This window comes from Sciurus carolinensis, chromosome X, assembly GCF_902686445.1.
Source record: "Sciurus carolinensis chromosome X, mSciCar1.2, whole genome shotgun sequence".
NCBI classification, from domain to species: Eukaryota; Metazoa; Chordata; class Mammalia; order Rodentia; family Sciuridae; genus Sciurus; species Sciurus carolinensis.
The window spans coordinates 16,141,273-16,166,079 of NC_062232.1; the positions used below are offsets into that span (position 1 = coordinate 16,141,273).

At 36.3% G+C, this 24,807-nt stretch overlaps 1 protein-coding gene across 1 annotated transcript in view; it reads right to left on the reverse strand.

The window, feature by feature from the left end:
• Nucleotides 1-24,807, reverse strand: part of Pdk3 (pyruvate dehydrogenase kinase 3) — a 90,379-nt gene that overhangs the window by 38,573 nt on the left and 26,999 nt on the right. Inside the window, exons 2-5 of the mRNA XM_047536851.1 lie at nt 15,414-15,555; nt 10,086-10,157; nt 4,798-4,982; nt 3,051-3,140 (exon numbers count right to left, since the gene is read on the reverse strand). Of these exons, the coding sequence (XP_047392807.1) occupies nt 3,051-3,140; nt 4,798-4,982; nt 10,086-10,157; nt 15,414-15,555 (489 nt within the window). The remainder of the gene's footprint in view (nt 1-3,050; nt 3,141-4,797; nt 4,983-10,085; nt 10,158-15,413; nt 15,556-24,807) is intronic.

Sequence of the window (24,807 nt, forward strand, 5' to 3'; positions counted from 1 at the left end):
AATTGCATACAAAAACATATTTAAAAGATAGTGCACCATGATTAAGTGGGGTTTATCCTAGGGATGCAAGTTGGTTTAACATACAGAAATCAATAAACGTAACTAACACATCAACAGACTTAAAGACAAGAATCATATGATCATTTAAATAGATGGAGAAAAAGTATTTGACAAAATACAGTAACCTCTTCATGTTCAAATTACTAGAAAAACTAGCAATAGTAGGAACATACCTCAATAATGTAAAAGCTATCTATGCTAAGCCTAAGGTCAACATTATTCTAAATGGAGAAAAATTGAAAGCATTCCCTCTAAACACTGGAACAAGACAAGGATGCCCTCTTTCACCACTTCTATCCAACACAGTTCTTAAACTCTAGCCAAAGGCATCAGAGAGATGAAAGAAATTAAAGGGATATGAATAGGAAAAGAACTCAAACTATCACTATTTGCCAATGACATGATTCTATATTTAGAAGAGCCAAAAAATTCCACCAGAAAACTTCTAGAAAAATAAGTGAATTCAGCAAAGTAGCAAAATATAAAATCAATACCCATAAATTAAATACATTTGTATATCTCAGTGATGAATCCACTACAAGAGAAATTAGGAAAACTACTCCATTCACAATAGCCTCAAAAAAAAAACATACTTGGGAATCAATCTAATAGAAGAGGTGAAAGACCTCTACCATGAAAACTACAGAACACTAAAGAAAGAAATTGAAGAAGACCTTAGAAGATGGAAAGACCTCCATGCTCTTGAGCAGGCAGAATTTATATGGTCAAAATGGCCATACTACCAAAAGTGTTATACAGATTTAATGCAATTCCTATTAAAATCCCAATGGCATTCTTCCTAGAACTAGAAAAAGCAATCTTTCAATTCATTTGGAAAAATAAGAGACCCAGAGTAGCCAAACCAATCCCCAGCAGTAAGAGTGAAGCAGGAGACATCACACTACCATACCTTCAACCATACTACAGAGCAATAGTAACAAAAATGACATAGTATTGGCACAAAAATAAGCAGGTAGACCAATGGTACAGAATAGAATACAGAGACAAACCCACAAAAATACAGTTATCTCACACTAGACAAAGGTGTCATAAACATACAATGGAGAAAAGATAGCCTCTTCAACAAATGGTGCTGGGAAAACTGGAAATCCATATGTAACAAAATGAAATTAAACCTCTCTCTCTCACCCTGCAGAATAATCAACTCAAAGTGAATCAAAGACTTAGGCACTAGAAGAGAGATCCTGCACCCAGCAGGAAAAAAAGTAGGCCCAAATCTTCACCATGTTGGCTTAGGACCTGACTTCCTTAACAAGAACTCTAAAGCACAAGAAGTGAAATCAAGAATCAATAAGTTGGATGGGTTCAAACTAAAAAGCTTCTTCTCAGCAAAGGAAACAATCAATAATGTGAAGAGAGAGCCTAACGAATGGGAGAAAATCTTTACCACATGCACCTCAAATATAGCACTAATCTGCAGCACATTTGAAGAACTCAAAAAACTTAACACCAAAACAACAAATAACCCAATCAATAAATGGGCTAAGCAACTGAACAGACACTTCACAGAAGAAATAGTCAATCGACAAACATATGAAAAAATGTTCACAATCTCTAGCAATTACAGAATTGCAAATTAAAACTAAGATTTCATCTCACTCCAGTCAGAAGGCAATTATCAAGGATACAAGGATAAGTGTTGACAAGGATGTGGGGAAAAAGGTACACTCATACATTGCTGGTGGGACTGTAAATTGGTGCAACTATTCTGGAAAGCAATATGGAGATTCCTCAGAAAATTTGGAATGGAACCACCATTTGACCCAGCTATCCCACCCCTTGGTTTATACCCAAAGGACTTAAAATCAGCATACTACAGTGACAAAGCCACATCAATGTTTATAGCAGCTCAATTCACAATAGCTAAACTATGGAATCAACCTAGATGTTGTCCAAAAGATGAATGGATAAAGAAAATGTGGTGCATATACACAATAGAATATTACTCAGTCTTAAAGAAAAATGAAATTATAGCATTTGCAGGTAAATGGATGGAGCTGGAGAATATCATGCTAAGTGAAATAAGCCCAACCCAAAAGCCAAAGTCTGAATGTTTTCTCTGATAAGCAGATGCTGATCCATAATGGACGGGTATAGGGAAGAATGAAGGAACTTTGGATTAGGTTGAGGGGAGGGGAGGGGAGAGGGTGTGGGAAGGATGGTGGAATGCAATGAACATTATTACCCTATATACATGTATGATTACACTAGCAGTATGACTGCACCATGTACAGCTAGAGGAAAGAGAAGTTGTGCTCCATTTGTGTACAATGTGTGAAAATGAATTCTACTGTCATGTATGACTAATTAGAACAAAATAAAAAATCAAAAATTTTAAAAAAAGAAAATACAAATGTTGAGATGGATTGAAACCCTTATATATTGCCAGTGGATATGTAAAATGATAGTTTCCTGTTAAACAGTTTGACAATTCCTCAAAAAGTTAAACATTTCAGTTACCTTGTAATACATCAACCCACTCCTATGTGTATATCCAATAGAGCTTAAAACATATGTCCACACAAAAATGTGCACAGGAATGTCATTAGCAACACTGTTTTTAACAGCAAAGAGTAAAAACAACCCAAATGTCCGTCAACTGATTAATGGATAATCAAGATGTAGTATATGTATTGGTGGAATATTATTCAGCAATCAAAAGGAATGAAGTACTGATCCATGTTACAACACACATAAAGTTTGAGAACATTATACTAAAAGAAGCCAGTCACAAATGACCACATGTTGTAAGATTCCTTTTTAATGAAATGTCCAAATTAGGTAAATCCATAGAGGCAGAAAGTAAATTAGTGATTACCAGGGGTTGGGGTGCGGAAATGTGTAGTGACTAATAATGTATATGACGATGAATCAGCAACAAACCTAACAACATAACCCTATAACCAAGCTGCCTCCAATAAACTACAACACTATTTGAGTTACAACTGAAATATTGTATTAGTCCTTACCTTTCACCACATCAGCCACATTGCAAGTAGGATCAATACTTCCTATATGTTTAGGATGAGCAGGATTAGTGTCACCACCAAACAGAAGTGCTAAATGAACACAAAAGGGAAGAGAGAAGATTAAAACACAGCATTCTAGGATGATCGAGCAGGGAAATATAGGAGTTTATAACTGTTGAAAGGTTCCCTTTTATGTAAGAATCATTTTAGTATCCCTAGTGACTTAAAGTAATGGAATACATAAAACTGATGGAGGAGAAACTCCACCAGTCAATGAAGGAAGAAGGATGTGCTTTTAAGACTCATCAGTTGTAGTCAGCAGGTGACAGGTGTTCTCCCCCAGTCAGTGTGACTTGGATGAAGAAACTTACTTTCATCCTTAGCCAAGTTTATCCATCTTCTCAGGACTACTGCAGACATTTATCTCAACATTTGCTAAATACTTAGAACACAGTCTTTACCATTCGGACAGGCCTGTGATGTTCTTCACTGGCAGCATTTCAAAAGCTTTCATCATGGAGATTATTTTTCAATGTCGTATACACAAACAAATATTGTTCAAATATTTTTAAAAGAACATTCAGATAATTTCACCGTACTCAAGATTTGCAAAATTTTATTTCTGGACAAAAGCCAAAAGAAGCCCCAAAGAAAAAGGCAATCTCAATCCAAATGTTTTGTAGGTGCAGTTATTTTTAAATCAAGCAAAAAACTGAAAATAACTTAGATACCACAAAAAAGATACCTAAATAAAATAGGACAGATTCTGAATTATGAAAAATGGTAAATATGGGCATTAGGTCAGTATGAAAAGTTTCAACTGATTAAGGGGAAAAAAACAGATATACTATGATCTAAAAATATACACATATGTGTATATCTAAATATCCATCCATATTTAGACCCAAAAGAAATTGCAGTTATCTGAAGTACTTAAGCTGAGTAGTACTTAGGGTCTTTTCTCCTCTAAATTTCCTATAAATGTCATACATTTCTGCTTTTAAAAGATACATATTTATAATAAACCCATATTTAATAGGTATGTAACATGTGCTTATCCAAATAAATCAAATTAGTAAAATAAAGGTGCTCTGTCCATTTTCTGATTCAGCATCAGGATGAATTAGACTCTAGACATATTAATGCTTTTATTAAGAATTATGAAATCAGTCAAAGATTTAACACTAAAAATGAGCCAAACAGTTTTTGTATTGAGAGAATTTTAGTTTTCTTCATATCTGCTCATCACCTTAGAAAGAGGACTAAAACTCTCAATGCAGGATTAGGCACCTACAATTTTGCTTAATCAGATTTCACTGATAATTGTAAAATACAGGATTTATTGCTCATTCTGCCAACATGCTAATTCAATATTTCCCAGTACTCGATGTTCTTAAAACTAAAAAGGAAAACAGATAACAACTTGGACAAAGAGTATAACATACTCTCAGAGACACATAAAATTATTCAGAGATGAATGCACAACTGCCACCAAAGCCAATCCCTTTGTCCACCAGGAATGTAATGGAAAGGCTTAAATGGCAGGAAGTGGCCCTATCTCTAAGATGAACATCATCAATTAGTATTCAAGAATGCTAATTAACAGCATTTAATAGGATTCACTTAGGAAAAACTGAATTAGCAATGAAATTTCTATAGCCAAAAATGTAGGTCAGTGAAACAAAAAAACTTCGGGGAAAAATCCCTCTGGTTACCTCTTTAAAAGTTCCAACAAAACCCAACTTACTGTGCTGGTTAATAAGCATGCGGAAGGATATGCGATTGGTATAAAACCGATCCAGAAAATATTGGATGTTACTGCTAATGAAGGGGTCAAACCCAAACTTCTCCTTGTATTCAATCACTCCTTGAGCCATTGTAGGAACCACATCATTGTGCCTATTTCTGACTTTAATTAGAACTTGTAGAAAGCTGTATGGGAAAGAAAGAAAACACGGTTAGTCTTTACATTTCGTGGCTGATGCATACACTTCTCAACTCCATCCTCAGACCAGTTAATCTACTGGTATTTTTACAGATAGAGACATCATTCTCATCAAGGAAATACTCACAAGAAACTAAAGGTTTAACTAAGTGTTTGCTTGAAACTTCCTATAGAAGTCTTCCTTTCAGAGATGCAAAAAGTATGAGATCCTAGTAAGGAAAAAAATGCTCAACTACCTTATTAGGAATTTGCTGACTTTTAAAAATTCTTTTTATTTGTTCTAATTAGTTATACATGATAGTAGAATGTATTTTGACATGTTATACATATATGGAATATAACTTCTCATTCTTCTAGTTGTACATGATGTAGAATTACACTGGTCATATAATCATACATGCACATAGGATAGTAATGTTCAATTCATTCTACTGTCTTTCTTATTCTTATCCCCCTCGCTTCCCTTCATCCCCCATTTTCCAATCCAAAGTACTTCTATTCTTCCCTAACCACACTCTTATTGTGAAATTAGTATCCTCCTATCAGAGAAAACATTTGGCCTTTGGTTTTATGGGATTGGCTTATTTCACTTAGCATGATAGTCTCCAGTTCCATCCATTTACCTGAAAATGCCATAATTTCATTTTTTATGGCGGAGTAATATTCCATCATGTATATACAATACATTTTCTTTATCCATTCATCTGTTGAAGGGCACCGAGGTTGGTTCCATAGTTTAATTATTGTGAATCGAGCTGCTATAAACACTGATGTGGTAGCATCACTGTAGTATGCTGATTTTACATCCTTTGGCTTTTTGAGTAAGTAGTTACATATAATACAGATTCTATAAATGTTTGTTCAGTAAATAATTGCAGAACATGTCAATACTTATTTTGACAACGAGAAAATCCTAAAATAATCTCCAAGAATTTTTTAATGGAATTTCAAAGCAATAAATTTCATAAGACAGAAAGTTGAACTTTTTAAAAGTAAAACTTTGAAATAAATATCTTACAGTAGTAAAATATAATGAAATGTAGATTTTAAAAAGACAATTATGATAAATGTATTTGCTGGATACAGTGGTACATGCCTGTAGTCCCAGCTACTTGGGAAGCTGAGGTGGAAGAATTGCTTGAGCCCAGGAGTTTGAGACTAGCCTGGGAAACATAGTGAAACCCCATCTCAAAGAAAAAAGAAAAAGAAAAATGTATTCAAGTATTCTGGCATATTATCATAAACATACAGAAAAAATATGTTAAAATAGTAACTAAAATAGAAAGATAAGTCAATGAATGGAACCAAATAAAAAGTTTGAAATCAGGCCTAAGGTAAGTATGTATGCATAAAAATTAGCATACTGGGTAAGTGACATTGCAAGTCAATAGAGAAATAATCAAATTAATAACCAAAGTGGGCATGCACTCAAGTTAAAAATTTAAGTTAGTTCCAGTAACTTGGGAGGCTGAGGCAGGAAGATCACCCAGGCTCAGCTACTTAGCAAGACCCTGTCTGAAAATAAAATAGAAAAAGGGCTGGAGATATAGCTTGGTGGTAGAGTGCCCCTCGGTTCAATCTCTAGTAACCTCCACACACAAATAAATAATCAAATTAATTCAGGTAGCAGGTTAACAATTTAAGTCACATCCCAATTGCGAGTCTTAAACCAAATGCCAAAAAAGGATTAAAAATGTAAAAGGGTAAAATAAAAAATGATTAAAAAAAATAAAGTGAACAAGCATATAACCATGGGGTAAGAAAGGCTGTTCTAAGCTTAATACCAAAGGCAGCAACAAATGATATAAAGAAACAAATCATATGATGATGTAGGATTTCAATAATTCCTTAGGAACATACATTGTATATAGTAAAAAACAAACTGAAACCAGGAAAAATATATTTGCAAGAGTTATTACCCTTGATGAAGTAAAAGATGAGCATCCTATTAAAGAGCTAGGCAAAGGGCTGATAATCAATGGAAAATTTACCAAAGAGCAAACACAAGTGCCACTAACTTTGCCCTCACCAAAAAAAAAAAAAAAGTAAATTAAAACAATGCAATACTGTTTTCTATTTATCAGACTGGCAAAGGGTAACAAGTGTCAGTAGAGTGTGAGAGCTTAACTAAGAAATTTCTAAGGGTAATTTAACAACACATCTCAAAAGCCTGGATAAAATAATTCTAGTTCTAGGATTGATTCCAGAAAAGTAACTGGACAAGGTAAACAGCTGTTTTTAAAAACTGTTACTTAGAGCACTGTTTGTGGTTGGAAGAAATCTACAAGTCAGTCTAAGATTCAATAGCAGGTGGTCAAATTGCATGACTTATCTAAAGAAGGACTAGGAATATGAATAGTCAAACATCATGTAATAACTTTTGGTCACTGACAAAATGCATAGACAGCAGTGGTCCCATAAGATCATATCACCTAGCAATATCATAATCTTGGTTTGTGTAAGTACACTCTATGATGTTTGCATAAAGATGAAATCATACAATGATTGATTTCTCTTAATGTATCCTTGTCATTAAGCAATGCACAATTATATTATGAAACTAATGATGGTGTTCATCTATAATGTAGACACTTATTTTTGTAAAAAACTATTTTATATATACAAAAATATGCATGCTTAGGAAAAAGCATAGACAGAAGGAAAATGTTAACAGTAGTTTTCCCCTCCTAGTAGAAATTTGTGTATTTTTTTTATATGGTGCTAAGGATCGAACCCAGTGCCTCACACACACTAGGCAAGTGCTCTGCCACTGAGCTACAGCCCCAGTCCCCTAGTAGAAATTTGGAACAAGTTTTTTTATTACTTATCTGAATAGTCTTATTTTTCTCAATGATGAAATATCTTTGTAACAAATCCATACATACAATGATAGTAAAGATGAATAAATCAACTCTGAAATTAGGAGGACACAGATATTTACAAAAAATTTTACAATGGACAATTTGTCCTTCTGCAATACTCTTTCCAATGTATATACAAATTAAAATATAAATTAAATTAAAATTTCCTAAAGTGAAAGTTAATTATAGCAGTGTTTTGATTTATCTGAAGGAAGGAGACTTACTTCAATGGTTCAATTCCCAGAATACTTCCCCAATCTTCCAGGCTCTTCTAACCTCTATTATTATGATAAACATGCTTGTCTTCCAAGCTATTTTGACTTTACTAAAATGATTTCCCTGCTGGCAATCTCAATTAACCTCTCACTGAACAGAAATGGCTGCAACCATGACACACACTCACTTTTCACTCCTCTCTTCACCAAGATCATTGGGCTTCCCAAATCTCAACTCTAACTAGCTGCATGAACCTAGCAAATTACCAAAACTCACTGAGGGAGAGCTGCCATCAATATGACCTAGCACACGCTAGATTCACAGTGGCCATGTACAAAGCAGGCCTGTATACATAAATTACATCTGACTGTTAACCTCTTCCAGAAACTAAGACGGGACTCCAGAAATACACAGAAGAAATATAGTATTGTGTACTCCCACAAATTGACATCCTCAAATCTGGAGCTGGAAAGGCCAGCCCTAATTTTTAGGACATCAGTCAAAGAGTCATCAGCTAATGACTTGAGAAAATGAAGCTCCGAGAATCCACTCATTCAGTATCGACACATTAAATTATAGCAGTGGCTTGTATCAAAGAAACCACTACAACTACATTTCACGTATCCATTAGACAGAACACCAAAGAAAGTACAAAATTGGTCAGGGCCAGGCATGGAAAAACACACATGTAATCCCAGAGGCTAGAGAGCCTGAGGTAGGAAGATTGCAAGTTCAAAGCCAGCCTCAGCAACTTAGTGCAGCCTTAAGCAACTTAGTGAGACCCTGTCTCTAAGTAAAATACAAAAAAGGGTTGGGGATGTGGCTCAGTGGACAAACCCTCTTGGTTCAATCCCCAGTACCAAAAAATAAATAAATAAAAATAAAACAAGTCAGGAATTCTTCCCTTTTATACCTTAATTTTCAACTATACTTGAGTTACCTAGTTATGGCTCAAACTGCAGTTCTGGCAGTATGGTAGACTGTAAAGAATGGTGTACAAGGGAAAAGGAACCATGACTTACAGGTTCAACTCTGCTATGAACTCTCACAATCTTGAGCAAGTCATTTCACATCACTGATCTCAGTTCCCTTATCTGTGAATTCAGATGGCTGGGTTAAATACCTCCTAATGTTGTTCATATAATGTGATATTTCTCTAGTGCTTTTCATGGAACACCTGACACAGGTGCCTGTTTCACAACTATGTGGACTAGGTTTATACTTAGGAAATGCTCAGCACAACAGATGTGCCATGTGCATTCACTTCTGTATACATGAAACAGGAAGAAATTAATGTGAAGGAGATCATAATTTCTCTTGGAGAAAAACACATTCACATCTACGGTCACTGTTTTCCAGTTAAATAAAATGAAAAACTGAAATACTTTCCATCAGCATGAGAATTTAATAGTCTTTGTGCATAATGACAACAGAATTCAGGTTGCTATATAAAAAGTACATTCTTGCCAGGTGCAGTGGCCCTAAGCAACTTAGTGAGACCTTATCTCAAAATAAAATATAAAAAGGGCTAGGGATGTGACTCAGTGGTTAAGATTCCCTGGGTTCAGTTCCCTTTATGGAAAGAAAAAAGCACGTTCTTTTTTTTGCTTATCTAAAATACAGTTCCTGGGTTCAAATATAGTATCCCACTGAATTAAAAAAAAAAACTGGATAGATAATTCATGTATATATGAAGGTCACTGCATTCTTAAAACTACCACTAGATGGAACATTTACTGCAATGTTTAGAGTTAATACTCAGTTCACCTTGACTAAATGTATTAAGAATTGGGTCATGAAACATTGATTTGAAGGGTCATTATTCCTTGTACACTAACATTAAATTCTTAACTCAAAAATTTAAAAATTCAACCTGGAGCCATTAGCCCCTAAGAAAATTAATGCTTTTGTTCAAATTTTATTTCTTGGGTTTTAATGGCAGGAGTTCCATTTACCAAAACATCTTTTTACCTAGATTCTTTTTTTTTTTCAGTTAAGTGGTACCATACTTACTTATCTAAAACCTGTGGGTCTTCAGGGCTCTTATTTTCATATTCTAAAAGTTCAAGAAAACTCTGCATGTACCTAAAAAAAAAAGAAGAGTTACTGTGTTAGTTGCCTACCGGATATCCACTCCTCCTTTCCCTCTTCCCAAGAGCACTCCAATTTTTCATTCAGATTTCATCCCATTCCCACATGTAGTTCAAATGCTTCAGGAAAAGCTGATGCCTCCAAAGCATCCCCATTTTTCTCTGGGTAATCAATCCTATTTTTCTTGCTACTAGCTATTAATTAGTCCAACAATTGAGATCTAACTAAGCCTATGCTGTGCATTCCCCTGAATACAAGGACTAGCTCAGGAATGAGCATACTGCCTCAATTCTTATGAATAAAAGGAGAGAGAAAATTTGCTGGAGAAAGAAATAAACTTGCTTTGCTTTTATATAGTGTGTTTGGGAATGTGAAGTCTGGAACTGTGTAGCTATTCTGCCACCAAGCAGGAATCCAACCTGAAAACAAAGCTAACATTATCAAAAACAGGGCCTTAACAGCCTCATGAATCTCTTGATTCAAACCAAGTTCAAAAGCTTATCCTTCAGTTGGATCTTCAAATTACACAAGCCAGGTTCAGCTGCATTTTTCGCTCTTATAAACATATCCTAACTGATATTTTACAGATTGACTAACAATGTGCATATAAATTTTATCAAGCACCTGTGTGACACTCAAGTACACACCAAAAATTAAGAAACTAGAAGTAAAAAAAGCTCCTTCTCAGTGAAATTCATTTCATCAACATGTAATGGAGGAATGTACCGTAGGTCCTCAGAAACAGCTTCTGAATTAACAATGGCTGCATATTTCAGTAAGGGCCAGTACAATAAAAATGTATACAACATTAAGATCTGGAGCACACAGATAAACAGGATTCAGAAAGGCACATTAGTCTGGCAGTTATATCCGCCCAGAACTGGATGGATCTGGTATGGATTCAGATATTCCAATTAGAGGTGTGTGATCTCTGCTTTGAAATAATTATTCCTTCATTCTAATAATTTCTAACAATTAATTAGCACTAATCCTATTATAGAGGATTAGAACACTTCAGTGACTAAAAATGACATACAAACACACACATATATATATATGAGTATAAAAGCAGGTATGACATTTAATTCATCAGCCTCATATAAACTTTGTGATGATGCATCTGATGCTAAAGGAAGATCATTTCCATGTATATTTTTAAAAAGTTTCTGGGCACATAAGGTCAGGTAAGAGATATTAGAATCATTAGGCCAAAAACACCTTGAGAAGTCAAAGTTGGTCAGCCCCAGTGATATCCTCTTATATCCATATAAGGAAACTTTGGCAGGCCTCTTTTCCAAAGTATATAGTCCTTTAAAAAGCAAAGTCATATATGGAGAGGAATCAAGATTATGCTAAAAGTCCCAGCCTGAAAATCAAAAGAAGAACACCACACTGTGGCTCAGCAAGGGTACAGTCTGCTATAAATAAAATTTGCTTTTAAAAATAAATAACAACATACAAATACATGATACTGAACTGAATTCCTAAATTGGGAGATGGTCCAAAAAAAGGTACACTATTAAGACAATAAATGAATGATAACGAGTTCTACATATTAGGAATTATTACTGTGTCAATGTTAAAGTTCCTGAATATGATGACCATATTCTAGTTTTCTAAGAGTTATTCCCAGGAAATATATGCCAAAGTATTTAGGGACAAAGGGACATGATACCTACCTCAACCCAAATGGTTCAGGAAAAAAATGTATGTGTACAATATGGTAATTAGAAAATCAGAGAACAACAAATTCCATCAGTATGTACAACTATAACACACCAATAAAAAAGTAAAAAAAATAAAATAATAAAGTTTGGTTAAAAAAAGAATACAAAAGAAAATCAGAGAGATTCTCCAAAGAATACTGATGTTTATTTGGGAATAGCATTACAGTGGGAATAGTAGAACGCTGCAATGGGAATACACACAGTAAACTAGGGTGAATTCAAAGGAGTTGGAGGGCAAGGGGAAGCTTTTAAAGACAAAAAAGAAGAGGATTACATCAGATTTTTTCAAACAATAATCCTTGGCCATGATGGTTAATAACAAGATTTGCATCACTCTGAGGTTAAACAGTTGCTGGGCAGATGTCCTTGGAGAAGTACTTTTTTTTGTAAGGATGTAGTAGCTTCTATATAAGTTTATGGGTTCTCTTGTGGTAGTTACTATCAAGCACACACATAAAAACCCTTTCTTTATAACCTCCTAGCTTTATTCATTTTTGTTAAGGTTGACACAAGTGACTCTATTTTGATTCTGAAAACTTTTACATTTCTTTCATATATACACATGTATGTGTGCCATACATATGTGCACGCACGCGCGCGCGCACACACACATAGAGAGAGAATATGAATATGAATCATAATGGTAGAACAAATGTGTCCAAATGTTAACAATCAATTAATCTGAGTGAGAACATAGGGGAATTCTTTCTACTAGTCTTGCAACTCTTCTCTTAGGTAGGAAATTTTTGTTTAAGAAACAAAAAGGACAAAATGGCATGTATGTGTTTGGAATACATAATGGAAAAAGAATGGTGTAGAGATAAAAAAAAAGGAGTTGATGCACCAATTTGTTTGAGTCTATACTGTGCTGGTGTGGTGTGCTGTGCTGGTATGTATGTATAACACAAAAATACATTGGGGGGCTGAGGTTGTAGCTCAGTGGTAAAGCACTTGCCTAGCAAGGTTGAGATCCTGGGTTCAATCCTTAACACAAAATAAAAACAAATAAATTTATGATTACACAAATGGTATGCCTTTACTCCATGTACAAACAGAGAAACAACATGTATCCCATTTGTTTACAATAAAATAAATAAATAAAAACAAATAAATAAAATAAAGGTAAATTTTTAAAAAATGCATTGGGTATTTATCCCTGGTTCTTAGCACTGTTTTAAAAGCCTTAGAATATCCCGAAAGATAGGAGTATCGTTTGTTGTTCATTAGGAGCCCCTTTCAAACACACCGGAGTTTATGCTAATGAGGTTGACTGAGGGTGGAGCAACTAGATAGCCTCAGAATAGGGTTATCAGAAAGTTCAAGTAATTAGAGCACTGTCACTTTTAGACCCACCCTGGACTTCTGGGATGGGAAGGGCCAGGAGATTAAGCTCTATAAAAACTCTTGAAGGGGAAGATTCTGAAAGCCCCTAGGTTGTTGAACACATGGAGGTGCTAGAAGGATGATGAACCCAGAGAGGGTGTGAAAGCCAAACACACTCCCACCAAGCTCTATGCATTTCTTCCATTTGGTTGTTCCTGAGTTGTACCTTTTACAATAGACCTGTAAACATAAGCAAAGGACCTTTCTGAATTCTGTGAGTCATTCTAGCAAATTACCAAATCTGAAAAGAGAGCTGTGGAAACACAATTTACAGTCAGCCTGTAAAAAGTACAGGTGGCCCAGGGACTTGTGATTGGTATCTGAAGTAGGTGTCAGTCTTGAGGGACTGAGCCCTTAAATTGTGGGGTCTGTGAAAACTTCAGGTACTTAATACCAGATTGAACTGAGTTGTTCAACACCCAACTGGTGTCTGAAGAATCAAACAATTAGTTGTTAGTATTGGAAAACACGGCAAAGCCAGCAATTCACTTGGAAGCCACTGAAGTAACTACCACAAAAGCAATAGAAAATGCTTGACCATTACCACCACCAGGCAGATCTGAGAACCTGACCTTGCCTACCTAGAATACTGGAAAATCTCTAATAATTACCTTGAAGCAATAAAGGAGCCTTGTGCAAACTAGTACTTGCTGTTCCTTCCTTTTAAAACAAACTAAATCCAGAGCAGAATGTAGTTAACCATGCTATCAAAGCCACGGTCACTGGTCTGTCCTGCATTCAAAGGATTCTGCCTCACAGTCAGTAGCTATTGCTTTTTGGGGAAAGGAACTGACACTATACCTCTAATACTATCCAATATAGTGCATCTCAGATGATTCATTCTTAACCCTAGGAAATTATTACATTATTATTATTGAGAAATGACTGCTGAACGTGCATTCTCTGTTAGTAGCCTGGCCTCCATGAACCCTCTAAATGCAAGCTAATTACTGGTTCTATTCTCCTTATATTTGTCCACAGTATTCCCTTCTAAGATGTTCTCCCAGTCACCTTTATGGGTCAATTCCACCCACCCATCAAGGGTCAGTGAAGGACCACAGTGGGCAGTTTTTGCCCCTCCTCTGTGTTACCATAGCACTGAGTCTGCTCCAAGACCACTCGAGCCACCTAAGCTCCCAAACTCCAAACTCCTCCACCCTTCTCCAGGGACTTCTACCTTGCTTTTACAACACAGAGTAAACCTGCAAATGTTTATCAAATACATGCAAACTCCTCTCTAAAAATCACATCTTCTGTTCTTACATTCTACCACTCACTTATCTCACCCTGCTTACCTAGTAGGGAGTTTCATCACAAATTCAACTTCCTCAATTAATAACATCTGTTTTATTCACCAGAGCTATATTTGATTTAATTCTTTTGTGGGGATACTAGGGATTGAACCTAGAGGAGCTTTACCACTGGGCCACATCCCAAGCCCTTCATATTTTTTGAGACAGGGTTTCACTAAGTTGTCTGGCACCTTGCTAAATTGCTGAGGCTGGCCTTGAACTTTTTGCTCCTCCTATCTCAGCCTCCCAAGTTGCTGGGATTACAGGCATGTACCATGGAACCCAGCTATATCTGATTTAACTTTAAGTTATAGTCTGTTAAGATTTTTCATGCTTTTCACAGGGCAGATGAAGCACAGCAGGGAGTTGATATTTTTCCAATCTGAGGTTCCTCTTTAAATGACTTCATGTGTTCTACAAGAAGCCTTGCCTTCAAGGAACGTTGTTAAAAGGAAAATAAAAGCAGCAAAGTTTAAATCTGATAAATTTGGGAAATATCTTCCTATCTGAAAGAAGGCAGGTTCACTCTCACAGGCTATTGCCTTGCTACCCTTTATATTGTTCTCTACTTTCCAATGTTTTTCAATGACCAGTCACATCTGTAAGCAGAAAAATTAAATTTGAAAAGTCAAGAAAGTGTCTATTATGCCTTAGAAATATTTTTATTAAAGTTAATTTAAATTGAACAGTTCGAAAAGAACCCATCTTTTAATAGCACGGAAAATCCAGCTACCCTGAATGACTCATTCCCACATAGGCAGTATGTGTACTTTTATGGAGAATGGTTCCAAAGCCAAATGTTCAGAGCATTGTGGAAAGATCCATTTCAAGCCACATTATTTACTTACCAACTCTGAACCAATCCCACTGAAGGGCGGTTCAGTAAGTTATCTGGCAGAAGATTAACTTCTCTCATAGTGTTAGCCAGTCGCACAGGAAGCTCCTTTCGTAGAAACATGTATGAAGTTTTCTCACATGCATTATCTCTCCCTATAAAGAGATAAAAATGTTCCATGATTTTACAACTTAAGAAACGAAGAAATAAAGTATTTTCATGATAACAGTTACTACTAGTCAGAGAGGAAAAGTTAAATAATCTGCAGTCTCTAGTTAAAATTTTATCCTCTGAAATAGCTAGTTTAATAAAATAACTTAATTAGAAGAGAAAAAGAGCACTTATTCCATGAGGCAACCTTGAAAACAGTTTTTTTTTTCCTTAACACAAATATGTTCCCAATGTTTTACCAGCAGCAATATAAAAGTGACCTGGGATATAATCTGAACTTGTTTTCAAATAAACATTGTGGGAAAACTGCCAAGTACAAAAGTAGAACATGTAAATCTATCACTGTGCATAGGGGTTTACAGGAGGCAACAGATCCATTCATTCCGTAAATGTTCACCTACTGTGTGCCAACTGTTTCCCAATATTTTCTTCAAATTTGTTTCTTCACAAACCATAGCTCTGTCACTCTGAAAAATAGCCACAGACTCAGGATGCTCTGTGATTCCAAACGTGGGGCTGTGAAACGAAGGGTTCATATGTGCCAGAGAAACCAGCTCATGATGCCCCCGTGGGCAGAATGGTCTACTATGGCATGTTGAAAAATGGGAAGGTACAGTGTTGACTATAAACAAAGAGGCTGACAGTAAAATGAATCAGATATACTTTCCTATGTTCATATGTGAATACATGACCAGTGAAACTCCACATCATGTACAACCACAAGAATGGGAAGTTATACTCCATGTATGAATGATATGTCAAAATACACTCTACTGACATGTATAACTAAAAAGAACAGAAAAAAGAGGTTAGTGAATTAAGTCAGGCACAGAAAGACAAGTATCACATGATCTTATTCATATGTGGAATCTAAAAATATTGATCACACAGAAATTGAGAGTAAAATAATGATGGTTACCAGAGGCTGGGAAGAGTTGCATATAGGGAGGAATGGGGAAAAGTTGGTCAATGGATTGTAAGTTACCATTAGATAGAAGTAAGACATTCTGGTGTACTATTGCAAAGTAGGTCAACTACAGATAATGATAAATTCTACATTTCAAAAAGTTAAAAAAAAAGGATTTTGAAAGTTTTCACCATAAAGAAATGATAAATGTTTGAGGAGGTAGGTGTGTTAACATGATTTACAAAATGTATACATGCACTGAAATATCACATGGTGCCCCATAAATATGTATGGTTTCATGTTTTCATTTATCAGCTAAAATATAAAATAAGAGATCAGGGAGTCTTCAGGAGATTGCTCTGAGCTGGTTGTGCAAAAAACTAACATAAATAGGGCACAAGGAAAGAAAAGGTGCCTCAGTCTCTCTTGCCTGCTGCCATGTGGTCAGAGTAGTTCCAGAACTAATCTTGCCTGCAACCCTGCTATAAACTCAATGATGGCTATAGGATAGAAGGCATGATAGAGAGGACATAAGCTTTGGGGACAAAAATATCCTCCAGTTCCAACTCCTCCATCTTGGAAATATGAAACTTTTGTTAAGCTGCTTCTTCATCATTCCTCTGAATTTCAGCTGCCTTAATTTGGAAAATGGGGATCAAACTTCCTAAAAACTAAATGTGATACCATGTGTGGAGCCTGAGATGGAGCCTATGACCAATAAATTCTGGTGCTTCTCCAGCTTTCCATGATACTTATGGGTTCATCCAATCTTCCTCACACTAGTTAGGCCCCCACATGCTCCATGCTCCCTGGAAGCTGTTCTATAAGCAGAGCTTATCAATTTTTGTCTTCAAACTCACCTTATTCTTCCTTACATGACAAAGGCAGCAAATAAGAGATTCAGAAACTCAATTTTCGAATACTTTCAATTTTATTCCAGTTTCTTCTTTTCCTCTTCCTATCAAGTAAGACTTGCAGTAGACGAAACCCACTCTTGAAAATCATCTGGAGATTCTTTCCTCCTGTCCCTAGACCCGTTCTTCATTTTCAAAAAAGTTAGAATAAAGATTACAGTCTTAAATAATCTGTCCCTCATTTCCTTCATTCTGAGTATACTGAAGGCCTTCAATAGGTGTCTCTTTCAAATGAAGGATTCTTTTACTTAGACTATGATAGGTATTTTAATCTTTAAAACTCACTTCCAAATAAAGGGAGAAGGGGTGTAAGACTCCAGAAATAACCATCCGACTTTCTATATGATCCTGGATGTTTTGCTTCAAATAATATATATTATCTCTAAAAAGTTCTATATAAATATAATCTTGACTTTAAATGGACTAAAAATACAGCTATAGCCAGGTGCAGGGGAGCTTGCATATAATCCTAGTTACTCCAGAGGCTGAGGCAGGAGGATCTCAAGTTGGAGACCAGCCTCAGCAATTGAGGGAAAGCCTCAGCAATTTAGTGAGACTGTCTCAAGATAAAAAATAAAAAGGGCTGGGGATGTCGCTCAGTGGTAAAGTGCCCCTGGGTTCAATCCCTAGTACCAAAATAATTAAGCAAACAAATAATGCTAATATTTGTCACAGTAAATCTCATAAAATTAAAGGCTTACTATCTAAGTTAAAATATAAATCTAGATTTTCGCATGCCAGAAGTACTTTATGTCCTGGTTAAATAGACATTTTTTTAAAAAGCACCAAAAAACACACACAAAATAAATGTTCTACACAGTGGTGCATGCCTGTAATCTTAGCTACTTAGGAGGCTGAGGCAGGAGAATTACAAGTACAAGGCCAGCCTGGGCAACTTATTGAGACCCTGTTTCAAAATTTAAAAATCAGAGAAGTGTTGGGGATGTAGCTCAATGTTACAGTGCCCTTGGGTCCAATACCCAGTACTGGAAAAAAAGAAAAGAAAGGAAATGTTCTTAGTAGGGGAAAACAAAGATTCTCTCCTTTGACCAAACTTGAATCAGGCTCCTCTGATTAGGCACTGACCTTAAGTTCTAGTTTGACCTGTTTAAGCTAGTGTTATCAAGAATCCTGCTAGGGCTGGGGATAGAGCTTAGTCGGTAGAGTGCTTGCCTTGCAAGCACAAGGCCCTGCCTGCATTCAATCCCCAGCACTGCAAAAAATAATAATAATAATAATAAATAAATAAATAAATAAAATCTTGCTAAATCATTTTATCAAAACCCCCATACCCTCTGTATCTGATCACTTTTGATATCTGATTCTATTGCTCATCACCTACCTTGGATATCTAATCACTCTGGTCTGCCTTCAGCAAGAATCCAGTTGAACTGATCTACGAAGAATCTCCCCAGCCTTGATTCCCTTTATAATTTTTCACCCACTGACCCCCACCCAGGCTCCTTGGCTGTAAATCTTCACTTGTTCTGGATGCATTTGGAATTGAGCTGGATCTTGATCTCTCTCCCCTATTGCAAAGGCCCACTACAGTGGTCTATCTTGAAAAAAGTCTCCCTTGTCATTTTCAAAAAGGATCACTAATAATTTCATCTTTAGCAGGGAGAAGGAAGTTCTGGAATAGGGAAGAAGCACAAGAACCCTGTGGTGTTGAACTGAAACTGAGAGTTTCAATATGAACTCATGATTTTAAAAAATTATTTGGGTTTTTTTTAGTGGGGCAGTGAAAATCTACATGCTTAAATTTCTCTATCCATAGCTGACTAGCAACAGATAAAGAAGCACAGGGATGTGGCATGTGGCAGGAGAAAGAGGTGGTAAGCAGCAAGAGCAAGCTGGCAGGTCCATATCTTGTCTCTGAATCCACAGGGCCATATGGTTTCAGAAGTTAAAGGTTTTCCTACTTTAAGATGGTAAAAAGGATAGCAAACTTGTGTAATGCAGGATATTATAATACAGATACAATATAGCCATGGTGAAATATATGAACATTCACACTAAGCAGGATAGAGACTTTCACCTCAAGTTAGTTCACATCAAATTTGTCAAAGAATGAGTTTGAGCACCAGATATATGAAAAAGAAATTCAGTTTTTAGACCGTAGAATTCAGATAAATGACTGGTCCTGTAGGAGCATAATGATAAGATCAGACACTGGAGTAAGACTTGGGTTTGAATCCTAAGCACTCACTAGCTTCATAAACACAAAGAAGTTTCTTTACACTTCTGAATCTCACTTCAACCATCCATAAGATAGGAGCAGCACCTTCTTCATAGAGATTTGATGAGGGTTAAAATGTGCTTAACATTGGATATTGACACATTCTTAAAGCTCAGAAGAGAGGACTCATTAAATAGCAATCACTAAGGACGACAAATGATAATCAAGCTGAATGGTACATGAGGCCATATACAAGATCAAACAATCTGATACTTGGTCAGCCCTGAGAACAAGACTTCATTCTGGATTAGCATGGTCCTCTGGGCTCATTTGGTGCTTCTTTGTAATTAAAAAAGATGAAAGTATGCCCAGTGCCCCTACCATTCACTATTTAAAAATAAATATCCTTGATGATTACAGAGGTCAACTATGTACTATATGGAAAACTTAACCATTAGGCATGGTCTAAGAGAACCAACCTCAGGAAGCATTTTACTCTGTGTCTGTAGATTATCAGCCTGTTAAAGAAACATGAAAAGAAACTTTATCTGACTCTATATCCCTACAGTACCTGTTATAGTGCCTCGTCTATAGCTTCTCCATGATTTCTTGGGAGACTAGCTAATGCTTGCAGAAGTTTGTATTCTTAAAAAAGAATAGCTGAAAAATCCCAGGTTTTGCCTCCTACATTCTAATTTAGCTTTAGGGACAAATTCTTTGTACTTAGATACCTTAATTATATATCAGCTTAAACAGAAGGATAAGTCTTTTTTAGTTAGTTAATTAGTGAACCTAAAAATAAATCTGAAATGCTTGAATTTTGTAACCTTTCTGTGGCTTTCCTCATATACATTGAAGTATTTTATACTAGGTATTAATACTGAATACTCAATTTAAATCAAAGAGTTCTTACAATCTTTTTATAATAAACTAATCCAAAAAACTTTGAGTTTTAAATAAATGACCTCTCAAAAGGATTGTTTTTTATAAGTCTTCTGGCATACTGAATATTTTTCCATTTATTCTTTCCAATTATTTGACTTCATTTTTCCCCACTTACTTGGCTTCTCAACATTCCTTAATTTTGATTTTTATTCTGCATTTCTCTTTATACTTCCTCTTATTCAAATTTACCAATTCATTTTTTCCCTAGTATTTATTCAGAAAATAACAAAGAGGGAACAGGTGAAGGGGTTTGAACAATTCTGACTTAGTGAATGTAAATAAGTCATTAACTAAAATAACACTCTGATGTATTCAGTTTTTCTTGTTTGATGACCTTTTAATTCTCTTCTGCTTCTGTTTGTTCATTTGTTTTTGGTGCTGGGGATCAAACCCAGGGCCTCATGCATACTTGTTCTACCACTGAGCTATATCCCCAGTCTCTGTTTTCTATACTTTGCCCTTTCATAAGGAACTTGTAGATAGTTACTACAGGTACAAATGGTCTGATTTGCCTTGTCTAGGAAGGTTCCATATAGCTTCACATTCACCAAGACTCAGGATGAATAGACAGAAATACAAACAACTTGCAGTTTAACACAGGGAGCCCTTCCAGTGGTAGAACCAAGAGGTGACCAGCAGCATTTGCCTAGCCACCTGATGGCAAGAGTTTACAGGCTTAGGATTTTTTTATATTTTGTTTCTATAGTGGCTGGTATTTCTGGTGAGTCTTTAATCCTATTTTTAATTTGCAGAAGGTAGAAAAAATAATCATTTCTTCAGTTAATGAAATCACTTGCTAATAAGTATCTTATAATTAAACATAAGACTAAGGACATAATTTGCGCTCTCTTCCATCAATGGGGATAATGCCCCCTAAAATGTAGAGTCTCCTCTGTTTGGATTACTTTAAAGGCTATCTTCGTCCATATCTTTCAGCTTTCACACTTGGTGAGGGTTGATTTGAGAATGGCAGTAAGAGGACAAAGGAGTAGAAATGAGAGCAGTAAATGGAAAAATTTACTAGCACCAAAAACGAACAATGATCTAGCTCATTCTGATAATGCTACCTTTTTGTTAAAATTTGTAACTAAATGTTTGAGTTTCCCATGTATTTTTTCACTAACCATGTTAAAATGGATAATGTATAACTGAGAAAATACTATTTGGATTTATTTTCTCCAGTTGAATTTATAAGATTTCAAATCTTATGAAAGTAATGAATTTTAGATTCATAAATAATTAATGCTTGGATTTTCCAGGATTAAACAATGGTTAATTGAATAGTCCTTCAAAAGGAACAATCTAAAGTGTGGATGGAGAACTACCAGATGATTTGAAGGTCCTACAAAAGAACCACTTCATTTAGACTTTCAAAATGTTTTATTTCATTCCCAGTAGTGGTTATTTCACTATCTGAGAAGCTTAAGACTTTTCCTTTGTTCGGGAAAACTTATTCCTGAATTTAAGAAGAGACCATGACATTATGGAAAACAATACGGAGGTTCCTCAAAAATTAAAAATAGATCTGCCTCATGATCTAGGAATACCATTACTGAGTACATATTCAAAGAACATAAAATCAGTCTGTTGAAGAGACATCTGCACTCCCATGTTTACTGCAGCATTATTCACAATAGCCAAGAAATGGAAACAACTTAAGTGTCCATCAATGGATGAATGGATAATAAAAATGTGGGATATGCAATGGAATACTATTTGACCATAAAAAGAAGGGAATCTTGCCATTTATGATAACATAGGTGAACCTGGAAGACATTAGTTAGGTTAAGTGAAGTAAGCCTGGCACAGTAAGACAAATACTGTATGATCTCACTCATATGAAATGTAAAAAAGTCAATCTCATAGGAGCAGAGAGCAGAACAGTGGCTACCAAAGGCTGGGGAGGGAGAAGAGAAGGAGGGGAAGATGCTGGTTGATGGGTACAGAGTTGCAGTTAGATGAGAGGAATGGGGCTAGTGATGTAGCTCTGTAGTAGAGTGCTTACCTAGCGATGTGTGTGGCCCTGGGTTTGATCCCCAGCTTCAAAAAAGGTGGGGGGATGGATGGGTTCTGGTCATTCTATTGCATAGACTTACGGTTGACAATAATACACATTTCAAAATAGATGGGAGAGGGTATTTTGATGTTCTTACCACAAAGGAGTGATAAATGAGGTGATGGATATGCTAATTGCCCTGATTTGAACATCACACAATGTATATACATATAATGAAATATTACACTGGACCCCTAAATATGTACAATTATTATCTGTCAATTAAAATTTTTTAAAGAAGGAGATAAACATAGATAGCAGATTTGGGATATGCCAAATTTAGGGCTGCCTCCATTAATAGGTCAGACCATGTTTGGGTTATTATTATTAATTATTGACCCAGAATCTTCAGAGCCAAGGACTGAGGATTTCACATACATCTGATTCCCTACCAAATTCAATGCCCCAATACTATACAGATATTACCCTACTTCTTGTCAGCCCAGTGTCTACTTTATTATGCTCAAAGATGCTATGAGTTGGGAATTCACACAGGATACAGAAGAGATGGCTTGTCTTGACTTTATCTGATAAAAGTGGAAGGCTAGGAGGGGGAAGGGTTACTATCTTAGGGCTGAAAGCATCCCCAAACTTCTTCACTCACAAGTCTGACGCTCGCACCAAATTACCTGATGACTAGGATTGCCCAGCCAAGCAATTCTGGAGGGCTCTGGATGGGCTTCCTCAAGGATGGCAGTTTTTCGACTACTTGGATTCTTACATGGATTTGACAAGAAGGTGGAAGCTATGTGGTCTTTTGTTTTTGTTGTTGTTCTTTTAGATATACATGATAGTAGAGTGTATTCTGACATATTATATATACATGAATTCGCATTAGGATCCCATCCTTGTGGTTATACATGGAGTTTCACTGGTTGTGTATTTACATATGAACATAGGAAAGTTATGTCTGATTCATTCAACTGTCTTTCCTAATCCCATTTCCCCCTCCCATCCCTTCTTTCCCCTTTGTCTAATCCACTGAACTTCTATTCTTTCCTCCTCTTTTGACTCAGTTATCCCACTCCTAGGTATATACCCAAAGGACTTAAAATCAGCATACTAGGCTGGGGCTGTAGCTCAGTGGCAGACTGCTTGCCTAGTACATGTGAGGCACTGTGTTCAATCCTTAGCACCACTTTAAAAAATGAAACAAATAAGATAAAGGCATGCTGTCCATCTACAACTACAAAAAATTTTTTAAAAAATCAGCATACTACAGTGATGCAGCCACATCAATGTTTATTGCAGCTCAATTTACAATAGCAAAGCTATGTGGTCTTTTGTGATTCAGCCCTGGAAGTCACACAGCTGTTCAGGACCCTGGGTTCAATCCCTAACACCAAACACACAAAAAGAATTACATAGCAGGCCCACTTCTGCCACACCTGATTGGTATAACAGCCACAGCCCACCCAGATTCCAGGAAAAGAGAGTTAGACTCCTCCACTGTTAGAGGAGTGCCAAGGTAACACTGTAAAAAAGCACTGTCATGGCCACATTTGGGAAATGCAATCTTCCCTAAGAGGTTAACAAGGAACTGCAGATGATGATTTATTGCTTAAATTACATTTCAAATCACTCTTTAATGCCTGAATTTGTTTTTTCTGAGGTCCATTTGTCTTAGTTTCTCTCTTTCTCAGAGTAGCTTCCCTCAGATGTCTAGTGATCCTTGGTTGTTCAGTCAGGTTTGGCAGTAAGGTAGCCTAAAAGTTGGCTGGAAGCCTTATAGGGCTAAGGAGCATTGCACTCTCCAAATACCTGATCATATGGGGTTTTTTCAGTGGCCCCTAACATCACACCAGCTTCCTGATTCTTCTTAAATAATTTGTTGAGTGTCTAGAGAAGAACCCCCTTTTGTCCTTTGCTTTGTTTAGGCAGGTAACTGTCTGCTTCTAATGTCCTCATGGCCAAGGTACAGCTTGGCGCTTCTATTTGCAGACTACCAGTTCACTCTCCTCTTTACATCTATCAAGCTCTACTTGTCACTCCTACCCCCTGCACTGCTGAGGTGGAAGCCCTTTCTGGACTCCGCTATAACTTGCCTCCTTAGCCACAAAAGCTACGAAGTGTGTTCCAGGCTTGAGCTGTCCAATACAGGAACCAGTTGCCATTAGGGGCAATTTAAATACTCAGGTTTTGTTGAGACAGGATATCATGTTGCCTAGGCTGGCCTTGAACTCCTGGGTTCAAGCAATCCTCTGGCCTCAACCTCCCAAATACTTGGGATTACAA